Source organism: Cucumis melo, chromosome 4 (assembly GCF_025177605.1).
Source record: "Cucumis melo cultivar AY chromosome 4, USDA_Cmelo_AY_1.0, whole genome shotgun sequence".
NCBI lineage: Eukaryota > Viridiplantae > Streptophyta > Magnoliopsida > Cucurbitales > Cucurbitaceae > Cucumis > Cucumis melo.
Genome location: NC_066860.1, coordinates 10,707,496 through 10,730,667, shown reverse-complemented (window position 1 = coordinate 10,730,667; position 23,172 = coordinate 10,707,496). Strand labels below are relative to the sequence as shown.

The window sequence follows — 23,172 nt, the reverse complement described above, 5'->3', positions numbered from 1 at the left end:
GGTCATTTGACCAATTAAGTCAAAGTCAAATTTTGACTTTTCATAGTCAAAAGTCAACTTTTTGAATTTTTACTATTTTTCCCGTCTTAACTAATTCTAACCTCCCGAGTATGAATCTGTATTCATTTCTCTAAAATTCAAATCATATTTGAATATAAATCCGATCAAAGTTCAAAGTTAAAAATCAACATGTTGACTTTTACAACTTTGACCGTTTCAAAACTTTCCAAGCTTTTAAATATGAATCTATATTCATATTTATTTAAATCATATTTAAACACAAAGCTTAAAGTTTATTTCTACCGACTTATATCTTATATATTTGTCAATTTTTCTCTCTTATCTTTATTCGAACAATTCGAAATACTTCAACATACTTGTTCTTAGTTGAATCCATATGAGCTAGTAGGGGAACCTAATGGACCCATAGATCATGGGCTCCAACGATTCGAGATTAACTGGCCAAAATCTTTTAGACCAAGCTTAATCAACATTCGTTAACTAAAGAGTCATTCCACTAAAGACTCTTAGTTGCACTCCCCTCACTATAGATATATTTCTGTCCACCTGATATAACCATGATAAGTAAGTTGATCCTTCATAGGTTGTTCGTAATCTCGGCTGGATCAAAATACCATTTTACCCTCGAGATTACATCTTGTTCCTTAAGACCCACTGATCCACTATTGAACAATTGGTTTAAGGTCCAACCTATAAACCTGAATCCTTCTCGAGCCAATGAGAAGGTGTGGCCCCTTGTTCAAGACTTGAATTCAGTCTTGAAAGGAACAACCTATCTACTATCCCAGAAATGGGTAGGAGTGAATTCTGTCTTGCATCCTATGTCCCTAGCTATCCACTCAGTCTTATCCCTGAAATGGGAGGTTTATTGGGCCAGCGATGATGAGCCGCCCTCACCTATGCAGATCTAAGAATACTACCGAAGGAACAGAAGTTCATAGTTAGCTCAGGATTAAGATCAAGTTAACTAGGTCATCATAAATGAAATAGTCAGTTTATAGTTTACGGTGTTATAACAAAAAGTGACTATTTCGTGGTTCCAGTCTTATGCAAACCATTTACATAGGACGCCCCCACTCCCATGTCTCTACATGAACGATTTAGGATTACATTGTTTGTACTAACTACGAAGCGAGCCGCATTCATAATGTTTATCTAGAATAAGGTGCCCAACCTTATTCATATACTATAGACTATTTGGGCTATTAACTTGAACTTAATCCATGTTTATGTCTATACATAAAGTTCAAGTGTATTTGACAAACTCAGTACAATAGCCTCTGGACCTTAATTTATTGGTTTCAAGATTATAACATTCAATAATAAAATTTATTGAATCAAATAACAAAGTACGAGTTTTAGGACACAAATTCCAACAATTAATTCTAACACAATTTACATCCCTCCTTAGGGAGAGCACAGAGCTCCCAAGTCTTATTCTTTTCAAGGGCTCTCATCTCTTCCATGACTACAATTTTCCACTTAGGGCACTCTAAGGCAAGGTGGATATTCTTGGGTGTCATGGTGGAGTCAAGTCTGGTTGTAAAGGCTTTGAATTTAGGTGATAGGTTCTCGTAAGAGACATAATTACAAATGGAGTGCTTTGTGCAAGACCTAGTACCTTTCTACCTAAAATGTATATTAAGAGACGGATCATACACAACAAGATTACCTGAACGATCATGTTAAGTCTCATCATCAACAGTTTCTAAATGACCTTAATCTCATCGACATTGCCTTTTTTACCCGTATCTTCAGGAATAGTTATGTTGAACCTATCATTCTCACTTATTTTATTGTCAACATGAGTCAATAGAATTAGTCATTTGGTCTTATGATGGTTCAAAATCTTGGACCGGAGCCAGCTGAGCTGTAGAATATCTAACTTCCTTTTTTAGATTCCTCATATAAAAGGAGATCCAAGAGAACATGGTTTTGTAGGTAAGACCGTGTAATAAGGATCGGGGTCAGGTAGGATAACAAGAGTAGGAGCAGAACTAGTAGACTCTAAGGGGACCACACACTTAGACTCTTCACTCACACTCTCTCCCTAAAGCAAGCAACGAGAAACAAAAAATTAACCTTAAGGAAAGTGACATCCATGGAGACAAAGTTTAGAGGAAGTAGAATGGAAACATTTATAGCCCTTTGATGAAGAGGGTACCTAACAAACACTCAAGCCTGAGCCCGAGGAGTGAACTTTATTTGGTGAGGGCCATGGATATGAACGTAGACCGTGTAATGAACACCTGCAGGAAAACAATAGAAATGAGACGACAAAAACTTACTTGCCTCTAGTTTGGAATGTATCTATGATGTGTTATGAGTTATCATTAATATGAAATTTTTGTTCTAATTATGTTGACTAGACCTAAGCAACTAAGCTAAGGTCAAGCGATAAAAGGGGTTGACAGCTACTTATGCATGTGTTGCTTATGCCTAATGATATATAAATTGCGTACAGGTTTTCCTCTCTCTAGCACAAGTGTAAGCGAAAAGGTAGGTTTCCTAGATAAGCCAAGGTCAAACACAAGAAATCTTTGATACGTAAGGTTATAGCGTGTGATCTTACTTTATGCAGTATCATTATATTTACATTATCATCTAATCTAAGTATGGCTACATGGAGAAACAATATGAAATGAATGTGTTAATTATGCGAGATGTGAACTCAGTTTTATCTAGGTAAAGGGAAAGGAAGAAATGTTTATACAGTCGTGACACGTCACAAGGCTAATTAGTTGATTGAGGCGATACAAATCGTTCGTCAACTTCAAATTTAAGGCGAGCCTGTTCTCGGTGCCTTCGCCATACTTGCTTTCCTTTCAGGATGCAAATACTCAAAGTTATCAGATCATTTATATCTAATCCATTTTATTACATTATCTAAACTTCATTCTATATTAAGACGAGCAACCCTCTCGGTGCCTTATCGCTATACACACTCACATCTTTGACATGTATGTTAAGTGACAATATTGTATTTTTACTTTCTCTTCAACCCCTGTTTAGTTAAGTCCAGGTCGTTACTCCCTCGTGTGACAACATTCAATACTTCATTTTCTCCCTCGAATATAAGAAAGTATTGATTATAACTCTTAACTGAACAAGATAAGTAAAACAAACATCTAGATTCTCTAATACTAATTATGTATTATGTTATATCATGCTTACAAAGAACTAATACTATAGAGAGATAAAGAAATTGTAGAGTGATAGTATACTACTTTTGTAAATAAAACTTTAGGCCTTTCAACCATTGGGTTTAGATTATAAATACAAAATAAAAAGAAAGTACAAGTGAAATCATAAAGAAAGGAGTACGTCTAGTTGTTTAGCATAATTTCTCATTCTCAGTGGCTCCATTTTCAACCTATTACAACTGAAAGGGAGAATGAAGTATGGATTCCTCTCAACTATGCTCTAAGCTCTTACCTAAAACACAAAAGGGAGGTAAGGGATAAAGTTGAGCTTGTTCTCCATATTTTCACACACGTTGTTTTGAGAAGATAGCCTCGTATTTATTAGGCAATGACTGATGGGACGTAACATTGTTTGGGCGTTATTAATTCTTTGATAAAATTATGCGACCTCACAGACGCCTCTTTCCCTTTTTTTTGTTTTTTACTTTCGTACCAGACGTCTCTTTCGTTTTTTTCTTTTACATTCGCACCAACCATTTTTGTCTTCTAGCAACGTGGATCGCCTAGCATCATTTCGCTTAGCACCTATGTAAGACCTGTGTCTAGTATAGAAGGTAGGAATGTAAGAATAACCCGAATAACCCGACAAGTCAGACTACTCAACCCAATATTAGTATGGGTTGAGTTGAGTTGGGTTGAGTTGAGTTGGGTTGAAATTTTTGGTTATATATATATATATATATATTAGGGGAAATACACGATCGTGTAGTTCTTTTTAAACAATGGGAAAAGAGCTTCAAATCTACACGATCGTGTTGACTAGGTAACCAATCGTTTAGATCATATCCATACGATCAAGTATTCTTCTTAAATAATGGAAAAAGAGCTTCAAATCTAAACGATCGTGTTGACCATGTTCAATGATCGTGTTGACTAGGTAAGCGATCGTTTAGATCATACCCACACGATCATGTAGTTCTTTTTAAACGATGAGAAAAGGGCTTCAAATCTAAACGATCATGTTGACCATGCTAAACGATCGTGTTGATTAGGTAAGCGATCGTTTAGATCATATCCACATATAGTTCTTTTGAAACGATGGAAAAAGGACTTCCAATCTAAACAATCGTGTTGACTTAATAAGCGATTCGTATCCACATGATTGTGTAGTTGTTTAAATTCATGTATGTTTGAAACTTTGAACTTATAAATGTGGAATAGGTACAACAATTTTAAACTTTACAAATACTAGGAATGAGAAAAAAACAATACAATCCGACAACTCAACCCAACCCAACTCAACCTATTTACACCCCTGATAAAAAGGTTAATTTTTTAAAATAAGTATTTTTGCATGGATTTTGAAAAGGGCATTTTGGACAAAGTATGTGTTTTGAAGAAGCGTCTTGCTAGTTCGCGTTCAGGCTAGGTGACGTAAGGAAAGAAGATGCATTTTGGTGCAAGATAAGATGAAGCCATGCGAGGAGAGTTAGAAAAATTTTGGAAAATTTTCTATTAGTGCTTATTTAATAGGCTACGTTTCAAGATTAAGATTAAGCATGTTCATGAGAAAGATTAAGCTTATACGTTAGCCATTATAAGTAGAGGCTAGGGAGCTAAGAAGTGTTTAAGGATGACTAATCCAATTTGGGATTAGTAGAAACAAGGGTAAAAGATCAGTAGAAAGAATTATTATGCTCTCACTAAAGTGTTACTTTGCTAAAAATAAAGGACTTTTAAGCGAGAAGAAAGGGGACTAGGCGTTTTGAGGATAAAGGAATACTTTACGTTTGTGAGTGATTTTCAATGTGATTCAACAATTTTAAAGCTTTCTTTCTAATTTCTATATTGTTATGCTAATGATAAGCATGTACAACTTTGTTAATTTTTATAAGAAAACTGGAATGATTTCTAAAGAAAGTTTCTTAAGCTAAATTTTTATGTGATATTTTCTTGTATGCTACGCTTGTGAATAAACCATTAGTCTTATTCCTATTAATGAGCTAACTACTTATGTGCACATAATGAGCCAAGGAAATCATAGGATGAGTGGACTACATAGCGGTAAGAGACTAACCAATGCGGTTGTCATAGTGGCCTGAGCAACAAGAAATGAATCAGTAAAATCTCAGGAGATGTTGATGATGATGTTGTCATCACGATAATCTATGCGTGTGAATCCCTAAAAAGTTTTAAGGAAAATAAAATTCAGAACAAACTATAGTGGAAACAAAATATAATTAGCCATATTTCACGTTGAAGAACAATGAGGCATCTAGAACAAATAGAGAATAATGAAGAAGAATGAAATATATTTTGAAGGTGAACAAGGAAGAAACAACATGAAGATCCATTGATCATTCTTAAAATAAAAGTTGAAACTTTTAATTATCATTTAGATTGTTCTCGAGTGGAGGGTCAATTCAGAATTTTTTTTTCATTGAAACTCAGATCACAAGATATGAATATTCTAAAAAAGAGTGAAGGAAAGCATAAACCCATTTGAAATCAAGAAATCTAAATGAGACAGATCATCCATTTTCAGTACCTTAGAAAAAGCTTCAATGGCACAGTTTTGCGAGGTTTTTCCTCATTACCATTTCTCTTTAAAAGGCCATTTGATTGGCATTCTAAAGCTGCACCGAAAAGGGTACTCAGCCTCCTGTTAGTTCTTGGTGATATTTACATTTTGGGATTTTGGGAAGAAATTTAATATACTTTCCATTTAAAATTGTAATGGCTAAATTAGGGTTTGCATTTGGGGCTGTGGTTTGTGTGATGATGTTTTTGCAAAAAGGTGAGGGCACTCAATTCATAGTTGGAGGAGCAAAGGGATGGAGTGTTTCAATGGCACAAACTTATAATCAATGGGCAGAAGCAAACAGGTTTCAAATTGGAGACTCTTTAGGTATGTGTGTTCAAATTTCATACTTCTATTCCAAAAGATACAACCATGTCCAAAACTCAATCATTCCAGTCTCATTTAATAATTAAAATTTGTATATCAAAACAAAAGCGTTTATTATGGTCAAAGTTATACTATCTATTGTTATTCTAAAATATCTAAGTTATTCTTTCTTTGTGTATTATATAGGATTAGCATAGATACACGTAAGTTAGTCCAAACACACACCGCAATAGTCTTTGAAAAAATAAACTAATGGTACAAACGATTAATCATGGGGCATAGTCCTATATGTTTAGAATTTAGATATAATTTCTTTTAGGAGAGGAAACAAGAGCAACCTACGCAGTAAAAGCATATTTAAGGTAACGGTCCTATATTTTGCAGTATTCAACTATGATGCTGGCCAAGACTCGGTGCTTCAAGTAACCCAAGATGACTACACCAATTGCAACATTCAATCTCCAATTAAACAATATTCTGGTGGCCATTCCGTTTTCCAGTTTGACAAATCTGGGCCTCACTATTTCATCAGTGGAAACAAAGACAATTGCCTAAAAAATGAGAAGCTTGTGGTGATTGTGTTGGCTGATAGAAGCAATTCAATTTCTAATCAAACCACCACTCCTCCAATCTCTGCTCCATCTCCATCTCCCTCAAATTCTACGGAGCCAACACCTTCTCCTGCACCGGCAAATGCTCAAAAGGGTGCGTCTTCTCCCCCTCCGTCGGGGTCAACTGAAATTAACCCATCTACACCACCTGCTGAGGAACTCAATCCATCTCCTCCAACTACTGGGGGAGAGTCTCCGTCTCCATCTGCAGGGACTGTTGAGATTAACCCTGCACCTCCTGTATCAGGGCCACCACCAAGTGTCGGATATTCGATCATCCCGGGTAGCATTGGCTCCTTTGGAGCGTTTGTTGCTGCTGTTTTCTTATCTTTCTAAGTACAGAGATGTATTCTTTTAAATCTTTGTAAATGGTATATTTACCTTCTCAAAACAAATATTTGGTGTCTTCGTGTATACAAGAATGAGCAAGCCAATGTATTTTCTACTGTGAGAATTCTCTATGTTTTAACAGTCGGTCAATTCCACCAGTTCATGGAGAGTTTGCATTTTCCTAACAAAAAAAAAGTTAAAAATCTTCTCACTTTCTCAGTTTAGAAGATTACCCGCTCAGAATCATTACAAAATGTGAATCCATATAATTGAATTTATTCTGGAATTCAAATCCTACAAAATCATTTTTCAATCAGGAAAATTTTCAACACAAAACCGCTTCTCTGCTTGTCTAAAAAAGCAATTTGTAATATATATTCAACTAAAGTTTCATAAGTCTGAAAAAAAGCGGCATGTATTGAAAATTCCTGGTAAAACTATGACTGTCAAAAATTTTTGCCTAGTTCAACTTTCTTCATGAGTCTAATAGTATTGTGCAGAAGTGCATCCAATATTCCAGCCACCTGTAACATAAAGGAACCACCAATCAGACCATACTGCTCATCAACAGGAGTCGAGGAACGAAATAGATACGTGCGATACTCACCGTAAAAACACCTCCAATTATGGCACACACATTTGTGATAAAATGTGAAAAGGACTTTTGGTTTTCTGTAATCACAACCTTTTGATACAAAGAAAAAGAAGGAAGGATTTAAGGTGATGGCAAAAATAATATGAACTACTTGGAACAAAAATGCAGTATTGAGATTATAAATCAAGAGATGAAAAATGTTTCAAATGTACAAAACCTGCATGGGAGAGAGCTCAAAATGGAATTTCGCAACCGGTATATACAGACTCTGGGATACGCTGCTGTGTGCTGTGTATTCATACTCTTCAAGTAACTTACCTGATCTCCTTGTCAGCACCTCTGTTTTAACTATTTGAAGGTAATGCTCTATCTGCGAGGGCAAATACATTGACAAAACAGTATATTTAGTGCACATTGAGCAATATCACATTGTTCTTAAAATTAGATCACATTGTTCATATTTGTGTATTCAGAAGTGCATTCAAAAAACGGTACTTCAAATATATATATATATATATATATAAGAAATAGAGATGTATTAGCAAAAAACAAAGGAGAAACTGCTTAGGGGTGGGGGACGAGAGAACCCTGTCCCAGCAGGATCTAATTACAAAATAATAACAATAATAATCAAATGGTTGAAAATTCCCACAAAAAAAGAATTGAAATCTGTGAACTTACTTATCTTCAAAAAGTCTTTTATTCCTTTCAAGCTGAAATTATATGTTTTAAGAACTATAATAAAGTTTTTGCCTTTTAATATTTCAAAGTATTTATATCCAATTAGATGCATCTTCTGCATTATAAACTTCAAAGTAAGTTGAGAATCAATATAAAGGGAAAAAACAAAATGGAGAGGAAGTAGTGTAAGAGAGAAGTACAGAACAAGGGAGAAACTATTAGCATGGAGAGACCAGTGAAAGCAAGCATGCTTTAGAAGAAACAGTTAAAAGATTTTCATTGATCTCTCTTCAAGGCGATGCAAAATATTTACATGTGTAGAAATTCAATCATATAAAAGCACACAATATTGACTGTCTATAATTATCAACAGTAATTGCTGACTTGACAAAAAGAGAAAAAAATGCTCATGATAAGCAAGTTAGTATCATTGACTTAACAGACATGCGCATGATGAACACTACAACAAAAACTATTCAGGAGACCATATCCAAAAACTTACGGTAACATTTGCACCCAAGTCCCGCTGATTAATAAATGACCGTCCATTCAACCTGTCATGGCTTATACCAATGTATGGAATTAATTGTTTCGCATCACTAAATGCCTTGGGGGAGATCTTCCTACCAAATGAAAGGTGAGATATGATGTGTGACATATTCATTTGAGATGCATCAAATGAATGAGATTCTGAACGAGCTGCAATTACAAGGCTTCCTGGAACCTGCGAAGCAGTTAACTTCAGAAACAAACCTCCAAAATTCCAAGAACGTAGGGGGCAGTTTATTTTAACCAATCAAATTGAAGAAACATGAACATCAAACATCAAGAGGAAGAACTTAAAAAAGAAAAACAAGTTGATTCCTATCAATTCAAATGAAGTAGATGCAAAAAGTTCCCCAATTTTTTTTCTTAATTATTATTTCAGTATGAAATTGACCTTCTTTAAGCGAACATATCCTTCAATCCGGCAGCCTCCTGCTGATGGAGCAGGCCTCTTAACACTTCCTGTTCCATTGTTGGATTTGTCCTCCAAAGCTAGCTTTTGCGATCCTGCTGGAAGAGGTGCAACCAAATCTTCCATTGTCTGTGAAAAATGTCAGAGATCAGCTAGCACTGTTGTCAGATTTATGTGCAATTAAATTTCTGTACAGTTAAAATTAGGAAAGAATGCACTTTTGGTCCTGAGGTTGGACATAGAATTTGGGTCCTTGAAGTTTCAAACTCTACAATTTGAGCCTCTAAGATTTTTTATAAACTCAATTTTAGTCCTTATCCTTACAATCAATACTTTTGGTCTTTACTCTTAATTATCAGTTATGTGGTGCTTACTGCTGATTTGATATATTTTAGTTATTTTCCAAGAGATGTGGCATAAGTCAATAAATTCTATATCTTAAAAATATTTTTTGAAACAAGAAACAAGACTTTTTACTAATATAATGAAAAGAGACTTGCTCAAAAGATAGATCGAGAAAGAAATAAAAAGCTGTTAGGATTCCTTCACCACCTGCAAACAGAAAAATCCCAACAAGACACCCCAAAGAACCGATCACAGCGGCGATGAATTTATTAATGAACTTCAAGGGAAAATTACAAGGATGATAACAAGACGAACAACAAGTAAAAGGATAGAAAAGAACTAACAAATCCAGCACTTTCTAGAGGGCCGGTAATCCTCTCCCACAAGCCAAGCTTGATCACCAAATTCTCAATAATTCACCCTAGAACTCAAAACCTCTCTTAAACCTCTTCTCCACACGGTCCCCACTGCCATGATGTGCTTCCTTCTCATGGTCCCCACTGATTATCACATTTCAGTTACCATCATTCACACGACTATTATTTCCACTACTTCCCTTCTTGCCCCTCCTTATATATAGCACAATTGGAGTCTTACAAAACCATTATTTTAGCATACGTCTTGAATAGAAAAGCACCCATATGATGCTAATGTGGTAAAAAAATGTTGATTATTATTTTAGCTAAGATGATAATATTTTTAAAAATAAAAAAAGAGTTCATTTCTCTCTTCTTTCAATCTTTCCTCCCTCTTTTCTCACCCACCACCACCACCCACGATTCATTGCTCATCATCCATAGATCCAACACACTGACACCCATTCAACAGCTCCCACCCCTGACTCAAGTTTAAATATTGAAGCTTCAAGTCAAACTTGAAGTTCCATACCTGAAACGTGTTTCAAATTCAAGGGAATCCTCATTCTTTAGGTTGGAGGTGCTCGTTTGAATGTTCTTTGACGGGTCACTAGAAATGGAAAAGCATTGGGTTTGTTAAAAAATTCTAGTTCTGAAGGGAAGCTCTTGGAGTTTGGAGGCATTGGTGTGAGGAGAGAGAAAAATAGAGAAGGAAAAACGAGGCTAGAAAGAAGAGAGATAAATTTAGTTTTTTTTATATATATTTAGTCACGTTACCCTTATGGAAGAAGTGAAGACTCTCTTTTTCACCCTTTACCAATTTAATAAATATAAATTTATTAAATTTATGCAACATCACTAAACAGTAACAGTAAGAAAGTCCAAATCCAGTGTTTTAAAAAGACCTCTTGGGAACACGCCTAGGCTCAAGGACCAGGTCTGACGCCTTGCCTTGAAGGCAAGGCTCACAAAATAAGGCCCACGCCTTTTGTGAAGCCCCAAATCTCAAACCCTGTGCCCTGGGGCTCTTCCATTAGTTTAAATAAAAGTAATAATTAAAGATTTTTGTCTCTGTTAACTAAAAAATCAAATCTACCAAGCCTAAATGCAATGTTTTGTGGTTAGGGGTTCTTTTCTTCATTTTCCAACTTCACCTATGCTTTCTCTACTTAATTTAGTACTTTTATATATAGTGTCCCTCAAAAAAGAAAACGCGTTTTTTATTACACATTGCGCTAAAGCCCCAAAAGACTATTGTGCTTTATTGCACTTGAGCTTCAAAAAACACCGGCCATGTTGATGAAACACTACTTTTGCTGAAATCTTTCTTATTGAATGTTACAAGAAACTACAGTCGAATTGATGAAATATCAATTCGTATTTGCCTCACAGTTGATCTCCTTCTCGAGATTCAACTACACTCATTACATTTTCCCGCCTACCAACTAACCCCTTTTATACTAACTACCCACCGACTTCCTTCTATCACAATTAACACGTGCTTATATTTTTATTATTTTTTATTTCTTCTACTATACACAAACTTAATGGGAGGATGTCTATTATTACTCCGCCCTTCCAAGGACACCTTGTCCTCAAGGTGAAAGTCAGGATATTGTCGACAGATCCCATCATAATCTTCCCACAAAGCTTCATGTTGAGGAAGTCCCTTCCACACAATCAACACTTCCCAGCTACCCGCCTTATTCTTTTGATATTCAAGTATCTCTTCCAGATGCGCTCGCCATTCCAGGTGATCATTAAGAATCTGAATGGTCGGCTGTACTTCCGCATGATTCCCCACCACTTTCCTCAACTGAGATACATGGAACACCGGATGTATAGAAGTAGAGGTCGGCAATTCCAGCTCGTAGGCCACCGTTCCAATTCTCTCCACAATTTTATATGGCCCAAAGTACTTTGGGGAGAGCTTTGCATTCCTTTTTCCCTCTTAGCATAAGTTGTCTGTAAGGTCGGATGTTTAGAAACACCAATTCGCCCACCTGATATTCCACATGCCGCCATTTAGAGTCAGCATAATGTTTCATCTGCTGTTGTGCTAAGATGAGGTGCTCTCGCATTTCCCGTAGTTGCTCATCCAACGTAGAGTTAGAAGTACTCCCTTCTCCATAGGATAACAATGGAGGCGGCTTCCGCCCATAGAGCACCTGAAATGGAGATACGCCTAAGGCTCGCTGGAACGTAGTATTGTACCAATACTCCGCCCACGACAACCACGTTAGCCACTCCTTCGGTTTCTCACTACAAAAACACCGCAAATAAGTTTCTAAATCCCTGTTGACGACCTCAGTTTGGCCATCAGACTGCGGGTGGTACGGTACTCTTATTTAACTTTGTACCCGCCAATCTAAACGTTTCCTTCCAAAAATTACTAAGAAAAATTGTCCCTGTCCGATACAATGGATGAAGGAAATCCATGTAACCGAACAATCTCCTTAACAAACAATTCTGCTACTGACTTCGCTGTGTATGGATGTTTCAATGGAAGGAAGTGCCCATACTTACTTTTAAACCCTAAACCCTAAACGGTCAACCACAACAAAGACTATGTTGAATCCTCTGACTTTTGGTAAACCGTCAATGAAGTCCATGGATATGTCACTCCACACTTGCTGTGGGACTTCCAATGGAACCAATAAACCGGCCGGCGACAAATCCAATGTCTTATTACGTTGGCAAATCAAACACTCCTCGCAATATTTCTTTACATCGATCTTCAGGCCCTCCCAATAGAGTTCAGCAGCCAATCTTTTATACGTCCTTAAAAAACCAGAATGTCCCCCAACTACCGAATCATGGAAAGTATGCAACATTGAAGGAATCAAAGTCGAAGTTTTAGAAAGAACCAATTGATTCTTATAGTGCAGCACACCATTCTGTACTGAAAATTTATTACCCTTCTCTCCATCTTCATTTCCACATTTATTTATCACCTTCTGCAGTTTTTCATCCTTTTCAACCTCCTCTTTAATTATATGCAAATCTAGCAATATTGGTGCAGAAATTCCACACAACTGTACCGCTGGAGGAATTCTTGATAAGGCATCGGCTGCTTTATTCTCCAAACCGGGTTTATAGACAACTTCAAAGGAATACCCTAGCAATTTAGCCACCCATTTCTGATATTCCGGTTGAACCACTCTTTGTTCTAACAAAAACTTTAAGGATTTCTGATCCGTTTTAACAATAAACTTGGCACCCAACAAATAAGGATGCCAACGTTGAACGGCCAAGACTATCGCCATTAACTCCCTTTCATAGACTGGTCTTGCTCTATCTCGCATTGCGAGTGTATGGCTATAAAAGGCGATAGGTCTTTTGGATTGAGTTAAAACAACTCCAATTCCATAGCCGGAGGCATCTGTTTCTATTTCGAAGGGTTGATCAAAACGTGGTAGAGCCAACACTGGTAAAGACATCATCACCTTCTTTAGTTTTTCAAATGACTCTTCCAGTCTCAATGGTCCACTTGAACCCCCCTTTCTTAAGCAGCTGAGTTAATGGAGCAGATATAGAGCCATAATGCTGTACAAATGGTCTGTAATAACCAGTCAAGCCAAGAAAACCCCTTACCTCTCACACATTTGTAGGAATCGGCCATTTGGCTATAGATTGGATTTTTTCTGGATCAACTTCAACCCCTTCACCATATATCACATGCCCCAAATATTCGATTCTCTCCTGGGCAAAGCTACACTTCTTCTTGTTTGCATACAAGGCATGACTCCTTAGTGCAGAAAAAACTTCTCCCAAATGATTCACATGTTCCTCCACGTCTTTCCTGTAAATCAGTATATCATCAAAGAACACTAGAACAAATCTTCTTAGGAAAGGTTCGAAGATTGTATTCATCAGCGCTTGGAAGGTGGCTGGCGCATTTGTCAAACCAAAGGGCATGACAAGAAATTCACAGTGTCCCTCATGCGTTCTAAAAACTGTCTTCGGAATATCTTCATCCACCATTCTTATTTGGTAATACCCGGATTTCAAATCAATTTTTGAAAACAACTTTGCACCATTTAGCTCATCAAATAATTCTTCTACCACTAGTATTGGAAACTTATCAGGTGCGGTGGCATTATTCACCGCACGGTAATCCACACAGAAGCGCCAGCTTCCATCTTTTTTTCTTTACTAGAAGCACCGGGCTGGAAAATGGGCTCTTGCTCAAACGTATAACACCAGAAACCAACATTTCTTCCAACTTTTCCATTTCTTCCTTCTGATGATAGCCATATCTATATGGTCGTACATTAATTGGATCGGTTCCCTCTTTTAAGTGGATATGGTGTTCAATCTCTCTCCTTGGAGGAAGTGTTTCTGGCCATTCAAAAACGTCTTCATATTGCTTGAGTACATTCTGGATTGGTATCATTCCATCAATTATCACAGTAAGCGATTTCTGCCTTCTCATTATTTATAACTTCCACCGTTCTGCATTCAATGAGAAATCCCTCATCTTGATCCTCCCATGATTTAAACATACTTTTCAGGCTAATCCGGGTCTTCGTTAAACTGGGATCACCTTTGATAGATATCTGTTGTCCATTACCAGTGAAAGTAAGTGTTAGATTCTTCCAATCTACCACTATTACACCCAATGAATGTAGCCATTGCATCCCTAAAAATATATCAACACCCCCAAGTTCCAGAGGCAGAAAGTCTTCTTTAACACTCCAATTGGCCAACTGAATCTCCACATTTTCACACTCCCTTGCCTTGAATGGCTGTACCAAAACCTAAGATAACTCCATAATGAGCTGTATCTTTGGTTGGTATTTGCAAAGCCTTGACTATTTTTTCGGAAATAAAATTGTGAGTTGCCCAACAATCTATCATGATTATCACTTCCATGCCTTGTAACTTTCCTCTAACCTTCATTGTACCCGGATCGTTTAGCCCCACAATAGAATTAATGGATAGCTCAACGAAGGCTTTATTTTCTTCCTTCACTTCCAACACAGCTAAATGTTTCTCCACCGGATCTTCTTCTTCTATTATTTCTTATTCCTCCCCTTCTTTTATTACTACAAACATCCTTAACTCTCGTAATTCCTTCATTTTACATTTATGATCGGTGGAGTATTTCTCATTGCATCTAAAACAGAGCCCTTTCTCCTTCCTGGCCTGGAATTCGGCGTCTGGCAACCGTCTGGAATTCGCTTCTTTACGAACTTCATTGGCATTGGAGCTTCTTAGAGTTATTGTTCATATAGGAAAATTAGTACTGCCTTTGTTTCAGTCATCGCAGCTCCAACTGTTGTCTTGCTGGCGTTCGGATGTTTCCCGCCCACAAAACCTTTCAAATTTGACTCGTTTCGAATCAGCTCTCTGTTTTCAACTAACTGAGCGATTTGCATCATTTCCGCTAATCCTTTTGGTTGACAGAAAGCAACCTCAGCCCTTATCCATGGTAATAATCCATTCATAAATGTATCTTCGACTACATCTTCTTGTATATCCGATAAAGGAGCAATGAGTTTATTGAAAAGATTACGATACTCTTCTACAGTAGATTCCTGTTTGATCTGCAAAAAATTTCCTAAGATTGTACTGTCCATACTCGATCTAAAGCGTACTAACAATCTTTCTTTTAAATTCGACCAGCTTTAGAATTTTTCTCTTTCTTCTTGCGAACGATGCCAGTTTAAAGCTGGACCGTCGAAGCTTATTGTGGCGACTAGCATTTTTTTGGACTCTGTAAGCTTATGAATTTGAAAATACCTATCCGCGCGGAATAGCCACGAATCAGGATCTTCTCCGACGAACACCGGCATCTCAACTTTTTTAAATTTGCTCCAGTCAGCTGTCATTTCTTCGTTATCGGCTTTCTTTTCAGTTCGTTCTTCCCCGATATTGTGATTCGTCTCGGCCGATTTACTCAACGTCGCCTCGTTCTTTTTTCCTTTTACCAACACAGATTCACGCGCAGCCAATTCAGTCATTCGCTCACTGATAACTGATTGTTCCTTCGTTATCAATTCCATCATCAGTAAAAGCATCTGTTGTTGCTTTTCCGATTGCGTGCACATCAGCTCCAGGTTCTTAACGATATCGCTTAGGCTCGATTAGATAACCGGCATTTTACTTATTTCCTTCTTTATTCCGGCAATCTCCTGATCCATTTGTTCTAGCCTTTCTTCGATCCGCGTATGCACCATTATTCCTCCCGAATCGTGGTTCTGATACCTGAAACTCTACTTTTGCTGAAATCTTTCTTATTGAATGTTACAAGAAACTATAATCGAATTGATGAAATATCAATTCGTATTTGCCTCACAGTTGATCTCCTTCTCGAGATTCAACTACACTCATTACATGAAATTCTTTGATGCCTTTCCCGCTTACCAACTAACCCCTTCTATACTAACTACCCACCGACTTCCTTCTATCACAATTGACACGTTCTTATATTTTTATTATTTTTTATTTCTTCGACTATACACAAACTTAATGGGAGGGTGTCTATCACATGTCTGCTTTTTATTAACTACAATAACGGAAAGCAAGGGTATTTAGAGATCAAAAGTGTATTTATCCCTTAATTATAAGAAAGTATAAACATGCAAGTTATCTTCATTATAAAACTAAAATGCAGCTCAAATTTGGAGAATGATGTAATAGTGATTCAAAGTTTAAGGTTATATAACCTTAACCAGCGTGTCTGTATCTCGATCTCCATAGTAAGATTCATGGTCATGGTGTCCATGATCATCCCTACAAAAAGAAAAGAAAAAGGTTCAGTGATCTAATAAATATGCAGCAGCTTGAAACCCCAAAACGAAGGGGTGTGGAGAAGCAGAGACCAAGATCATATATCATATAAGAAGAAAAGGGATAAAAATTTCAGAATGAAACTATTTACTCAAACTGGGGTAAACTACGAGTTGAATAACACTGCTATTTTGTTAGATCGGATTCCCTTATTTAGTTTGCATTTTTTGGCGGACTTCCTTTTTCTATGTCCCTTGTACTCTTTCATTTTTTTTCCCTCAAATCAGAGGTTGGTTTTTCATTACATAGACATGTGGGTAGGTGGCTGTGGATACAATTCTCTAGGTTCCATGCAGGCCAACTGATTGACCTTCTTCTAAAATCACCTTTTTCTCGAAGTCAAAATAAGATGACTAAAAGGTAATAATCATTGACTATCAAGAAAATGCAAGGACGTGCTGAGAAATAAATTTGTTTTAAACCCATGTTGCACAAGCAAATAACTTCCTTTTTTTTTTCTCCTAAGAAAAGCAATTTAAATTCATAATTCATCAATAACTCTTGCACCTCTACATATTTTTATCAGATGCGATTAAAAATCAAACACAGAGAACTAAATAGTTATGAAAGAATGCCTAAAGATCTTACAACTATAATCTGTTTTTTCACCCAATTTATTGTCATTTTTTTGTTTTTGCATCTTCCTGCCAATTACCGTTTGCATCACCAATCATTGCATGCTTACATAAACCTTGAAGGCCTTCCAAACAGACACTTCTCCAAAACTTTTTAAAGAAATAACCAACTTGTATCTCAAAAATTAGGACCTGTTTGGTACACAATCTGAAAACAGAATTTTGAAAACAAGGAATTTAAAGAAAACGGAGTTGTATTTCATGTTTCGAGACGTGTTTTCTTGGTGTGGTGATGACAACGTTACCTTTTACAAGCATATATGGAAAGGCTCTATTCCAAAGAAAGTTTGATTCTTCATTTGAGAAGTTAGTCATAGAGGCATCAACACAGCCAATCTTCTTATTAAACAGGCGCGTGGATGATTTCTACTCCTAATTGGTATGTCTTATGCCACTATAGTAGGGAGACTATTATGCATCTTTTGGTTTATTGTGAATATGTACAATCCTTCTAGACAACGATTCTCACACTTTTCAACTGCCACATTGTCTTCCCAAACAATCCTCTCACTCTTATGAATATACTCCTTATCGGCCATCCGTTCAAAAACAGAAAAGGGACCTTCTGGTGCTTCATCATCAAAGCATTCTTTTGGCACATCTGGAACAAACGCAACCATCATACTTTCAAAGATAAGGAATCTGACTTCACTCACTTTTTGATCATCTTTTGTATACAACCTTCACTTGGTGTAAATTCACCCCACGTTTTCTTGATTACAATCTTACTTCTCTTATAACAAAATGGAACAGTATGTTGTAATCTCTCATGGCATAGGTGCCCTATAATAATTTCATACCATCGATGAAATTATTCAGATGCTTCTCATAAAAAAAATATATAATAAAAAAAAGTCATTTGCTTGATAGCAAATTTAAAAATTAAATTCCAATTTAAACAATTTTTCAAAATGTGTTTGAAAATGTATTTATAAACTATAAAGCTAATTATAGTACCCTTACACACTAAATATTAGATAGAATATAAACTAGTACTAATTAATTAATAAACTTGCTTTATGTTAAAATTTTGTATAATTACTATATTGTAGTACCATATAATATATTGTATATAATATATTACATATTTTAATAAACAACAATAATAGACTTTATAACATGAAATACCATGTTTTGTTTTTTTATCTTTTTTAATATAATTCTAGATTTTAAAACTTTGGTTTCAAAATTTGGATACTCTAGAAACAACTTTTTTATGTTCATAAAAAAATTGTTTTCAAAATCACATTGTTTGGATCACAGAATCCAAACCGTCAACCAAACATATATTTGATAAACACGGTAAATCTGAAAACATAAAACAAAACCTAAGTTGCATACCATACCATACCAAACAGGCCATAAACAAGCAGTTATATTCATGTGCAAATCAACCAACATGGACAAACATAAAATATTATAGACAGCATACTTTTTTAGATAAACAACTATAGACAGCAAATTGAACACCACCACCACCATAATGGATGAAACAGGAATCAGTGAGAACAAAATAATCGATGAGATTCTGAGGACAAAATATATACGTAAATATGTTGTAGGAACTGAATGGAAATAATAATTTATCAAGGAGCACTTCATTTACCTTACATCACTTCCTTTCCGAAAAATGCGGATAGATGGATAACCTTGTATGTGATGCCTGAATTTCCCATTGTAAAGCATGGTTAGTAAAGAAACTAATTTAGGCAAACACTGGTCCCGTAGAAGATTAAAGAGAAAGGGCAAAAGCCAGTAGTAAGTGAATATTGTAAGAACCAAAGATACAAAAACTTGCCAACGTTCAAGAGAGCTAAGAAGAAGTGATATTATAGATATCAAAATAGAATCACAACAATTATGGATACCAAATTCCTCTTCAGATAACATTTTGACTAGTTTGGATAATAGCATACAGACAGACAAGAGCTACTTTCTGTTAAAAATAATGGCATGCTACAAGGGCACTACACGTACTCAGAAGAATAGGTGATAAGAGCTAAGGAATAAAGTTAGAATCAAGGGAAGCCAAGGGGACTGATAGTTGGTCTATTTGTATCAAGACAATTTAGTAAGGTCTATTGGGTAAGATCTATCGGGAAAGTTCTGCATATAACAGTAACCCTGCGTGGGGCAGGGAGTTAGTCATCTTTACACATTAGAATTCTCGGGGAGGAATAGAACCAGGTCTCTTGAAATCTACAGAAAATGATGCAATGCTTTTCTATATTAGATAGTATCAAATTAAAAAAGCTATCACTTACTTCCGACACAAATCACCTTCTTCCGTGCAATCAACCTTCCCCATAAGAATTCGTCCATCTAATTCTGGATCATATCTGGATTAACACGTGTTTCATTAAAAATAGATGGCAGTGACTTGAGAGGGGTAATAAATGTTACTATGACAAAAGAAAAACTGTCAGGATTTCTTATCTTTAATCAAACACAATAATAATAATAATAATAATAATAATAATAATAAATAGATTTTAAATAAAGAACCAAAAGCAGAGCACCTTTCTCTTATAGTTTTGGCAGCCTTCTCCCATGAAGGTTTCTGGAATATAATAGAACTGGTAAGAACATGGAAAACGGTAATGTATTTTTCCAGTGCTCATGATGGAATTCATGTGCCAGGACTAATTACTATACTGTTTGCACAATGGCCCTATACAGGACCAACTATAGTATAGCTAATGTTTTTGGGCCTAAGATATGTACAATCCATGATAATTCTAGGTCTCAAAGATAAAGGATGGCAAGCCCAAGATTCAGCTTTCTAGCTTAATCTTAATTAACATTTAATCATGTCAGATTCCTAACATAATAATTATCAGAGAGCAGATGAAACAGCATCTACTATGCAAAAAATGTATGAATTTGTAGCTTTCAATGTAAATGATCTGCTCAAGAGTAGGACTTGGAGAAAAACCCAAGTTTTCTTTTTTTTTTTTTTTTTTTTTTTTTTTTTTTTTGAGAAGTGAGGTCAAGACACAAAGTGCTAGAATTTTTCAGAAGAGACAATTGCATTAACATTAACAGTCATGAAATAGTCAAAGAACAAGGGACCCAACCCTCGTCTCAATGAGAACTAATAACCATCTTTTGTTCTGCACAGCAATGTTTCAACTGTGATAGAATAATCTATATGTAATTCTTAAGTAGTTAGTTTACAGAAAAAAAAAAAAAGAAAAAACTTCAATTTGATTAGTTCACCATATAGATTCTTAGTTTAGCAGGAAATGGGCAGGTTAAAAGTTAGGATGAAAGAGAACCATAAATATAATAAAAGTTAAAATTCAAAGAGAAGTCAAGTACTCAAAAGAGTTTTCACAAATGAATATTAATATCCATTTGCAAATAATTTTAGGATCTTTGTTAGTCATATATAATATAAATACAAAAGTGCACACACAACAGAATCAAGCTTACCAGCCTATTACTCCAGTAGCACCATGGAGCATAAAAATTAACCACCAAAATAGGATGCCTGCAGAAGTGCAATTTGAAATGTATCTAAAGAATTGCATTGATCATAAAGATAAACCAGTTAAAATTAAGAAGTGGAACTCAAAAAGTAAAGAATTTAAGCCCCTGATATTAATAATGCTTACTGATTAGCATATCTATCAAAGTTCCGAGCATTCAACACAGCAGAACCTTCATTGGCTTCTTCATCTACTTCATCCCCGTGCTTAATCAAATTTGACAGTGGTCCTGAGTGAAACTCAGATCCAGTGGACCGCAAATTTGAATCTACAGAAAATTTACGGATTGTTTTCGTAATATTCAACCTATTCTGTAGAGAAAGAAAATATTTAGCCCGCTGTAAGCCAATGAAGTTCAGAAGGAACACACTCAGGTATTACGTGCAGAAACAAGTGAAGATGTTGTTTGAACAAACATAAACTTTACTTGCTTCATATATTTCTGGTGGTCTGGGGAACTTAGACCACTCAATTGTTGTATTACTATTGCTCAGTCATATTTACAAACACAATTTTCCGTGGGTAAATGGCTGACAAGATTGAAGGATAAAAACTTACTGTTCCTAACACATCGTGCACATCTACAGCAGCAAATTCGCATGAGAGTGCAGGAAAACTACAATGAGAGAGATAAAGAAGGAAGATGGGTGAGAAATTAGTCAATCAAAAGCTTTATTTTATTCTATTTTTGGTTAGTAATATAGAAAACAACATGTGCGTCAATATTCTTTTCCTTTTTCTTCCTTAGCGCAACCTGTGCAAGGGATCTATTAATTTTTCCTATGAAAACTACTTCCATTAAGAGCTTCCGTGACATGTTATAAAAAGAAACATGCAGTACCTAATATTAAAGTCCATCCGTAAGAAGTCACCATCAGTACTGTTGTCAACAATTACAGATGTAGACGTGCTAACACTCAAATAATTACTCAATTCCTGAAATAAAAATTTAAAGATCAAGACCAACAAAATCCTACAGAGGAACGTAAAAAGGATAAGAAAAAATTGAACAAGCAGAAATAAAGAAGGTGGCTAAACCACCATATTAACAACAAGACATGCAAGCAAGTTGAGCTAGTTGTCTTTAGATTGGGTGGAAAGATAACCCCGCTTCATGCCCAAATAGTTGATTTTGAATATTTAATTAAAGAGAACGAAACGAAGTACCATTCCAAATAAAAAGACCATGGACAGAGCTGCTACTATTGATAATCCTGCACCAGATAATGTTGCCTCCGTTAAATCTCTTGGTATTTTCCTGCACATAAAGAAATATGTCAACGTGTGGAGAACTACATTTGCAATCAATTCAAGCCTCTTAACCCTGTACAAATCAACTAAGGCTAAATGCATCAAATGATTCAAGCCATAATCAAATTCCAAACGAATGCCACATCACTTCCAAAAGCCGATTAGGTTACATATCATTTTGATCTGAAACAACTCTCCGAAAATTACAACCACCAAGAACAAGAAAAGTAGATGTAGATCATTTGAACAAAAAAAAAAAACGAGGCCATAAAAACCTCGTACAAAACCACCATTCAACCACCTCGCCTTCCAAATTAAATAAAAATAAACAAACAAACAAGCTAATGAACCCAAAAATCCCAGAAGCCGATTTACGTATACCGCCAACTCCAATCACAAAATTCTGACAAGAAGAAAGGCTTAAGATAAGCAACATTTCAAAGAAAAAGCGTAAACAAAACATAATAAGAAAAAGAAGCGTGGAAGTGCATGACATATCGCAGAAATGAGTGTTTGAGAAACAGAGACAAGGTGTAAATACAAAATGCAAAGAAAGAGAAAGAGATCTAAGTGACCTGTAGAAATCTACAGATTTGAGCTTGGTGGAGGAAATCATGGCTGCGAAATCCACTCCACAGGCTCACTCTCCAATTAAATTTCCCGAGATGAAGATGAAAATGAAGAAGAAGAAGTTGGAGGAAATTGCGTGATTTTGGTAAAGAGAGAAGTGTCTCGTCTCTCACGAAGTCGCTTCTCTACGACATCAGTTGGCTCCTCCCGAGTGTAAATGAAAACCAAATTATTTAACGATACATTTTTCCTATTTTGGAGATATTAGCTTCACTGCTTGCTTATTTTTTAATTTAACCTATATAAAAGTAGGGTCTTAAAAAAAAAAAACAAATATTTAACAATTCTGAAAATAGAAAAAATCTAAAGATCCACGGTATAAAATATCAAAAATATCCCGTCAACAAAGCATGCTTAATATATTTGCGATCCTTTAGATTTGGCTATTGGTTGGTACACGATCGTTTAGATATGGCTGTAAT

General features: G+C 35.9%; 2 protein-coding genes across 2 annotated transcripts; one reads left to right on the top strand and one right to left on the bottom strand.

The window, feature by feature from the left end:
- Positions 1-5,802: 5,802 nt before the first annotated feature.
- Positions 5,803-7,293, top strand: LOC103494925 (early nodulin-like protein 3). Its single transcript, XM_008456312.3, has 2 exons — positions 5,803-6,072; positions 6,457-7,293. Exons 1-2 carry the CDS (start codon positions 5,901-5,903, stop codon positions 7,017-7,019), a joined length of 735 nt encoding a protein of 244 aa, XP_008454534.1. The 5' UTR covers positions 5,803-5,900; the 3' UTR covers positions 7,020-7,293.
- LOC103494928 (protein disulfide-isomerase 5-4-like) lies at positions 7,260-22,940 on the bottom strand. The gene is made up of 15 exons (XM_008456313.3): positions 22,696-22,940; positions 22,037-22,127; positions 21,711-21,805; positions 21,428-21,485; positions 20,996-21,180; positions 20,814-20,871; positions 19,898-19,938; positions 19,643-19,717; positions 18,985-19,041; positions 16,620-16,686; positions 9,230-9,376; positions 8,792-9,013; positions 7,826-7,978; positions 7,621-7,698; positions 7,260-7,537 (listed from the first exon to the last, which is right to left on the bottom strand). The coding sequence occupies exons 1-15, from the start codon at positions 22,734-22,736 to the stop codon at positions 7,460-7,462; spliced, it is 1,446 nt and encodes a 481-aa protein (XP_008454535.1). The 5' UTR covers positions 22,737-22,940; the 3' UTR covers positions 7,260-7,459.
- Between the last annotated feature and the right edge of the window lie 232 nt (positions 22,941-23,172).

Coding starts and splice junctions, on each gene's coding strand:
- LOC103494925 (XM_008456312.3), top strand. CDS start 5,901: ATGGCTAAATTAGGGTTTGCATTTGGGGCTGTGGTTTGTGTGATGATG. Junction 6,073..6,456: donor TCAAATTGGAGACTCTTTAG/GTATGTGTGTTC, acceptor TATATTTTGCAG/TATTCAACTATGATGCTGGC.
- LOC103494928 (XM_008456313.3), bottom strand. CDS start 22,736: ATGATTTCCTCCACCAAGCTCAAATCTGTAGATTTCTACAG. Junction 20,872..20,995: donor TTTGATAGATATGCTAATCA/GTAAGCATTATT, acceptor GCACTTCTGCAG/GCATCCTATTTTGGTGGTTA. Junction 19,718..19,897: donor GCCAAAACTATAAGAGAAAG/GTGCTCTGCTTT, acceptor GTGTTAATCCAG/ATATGATCCAGAATTAGATG.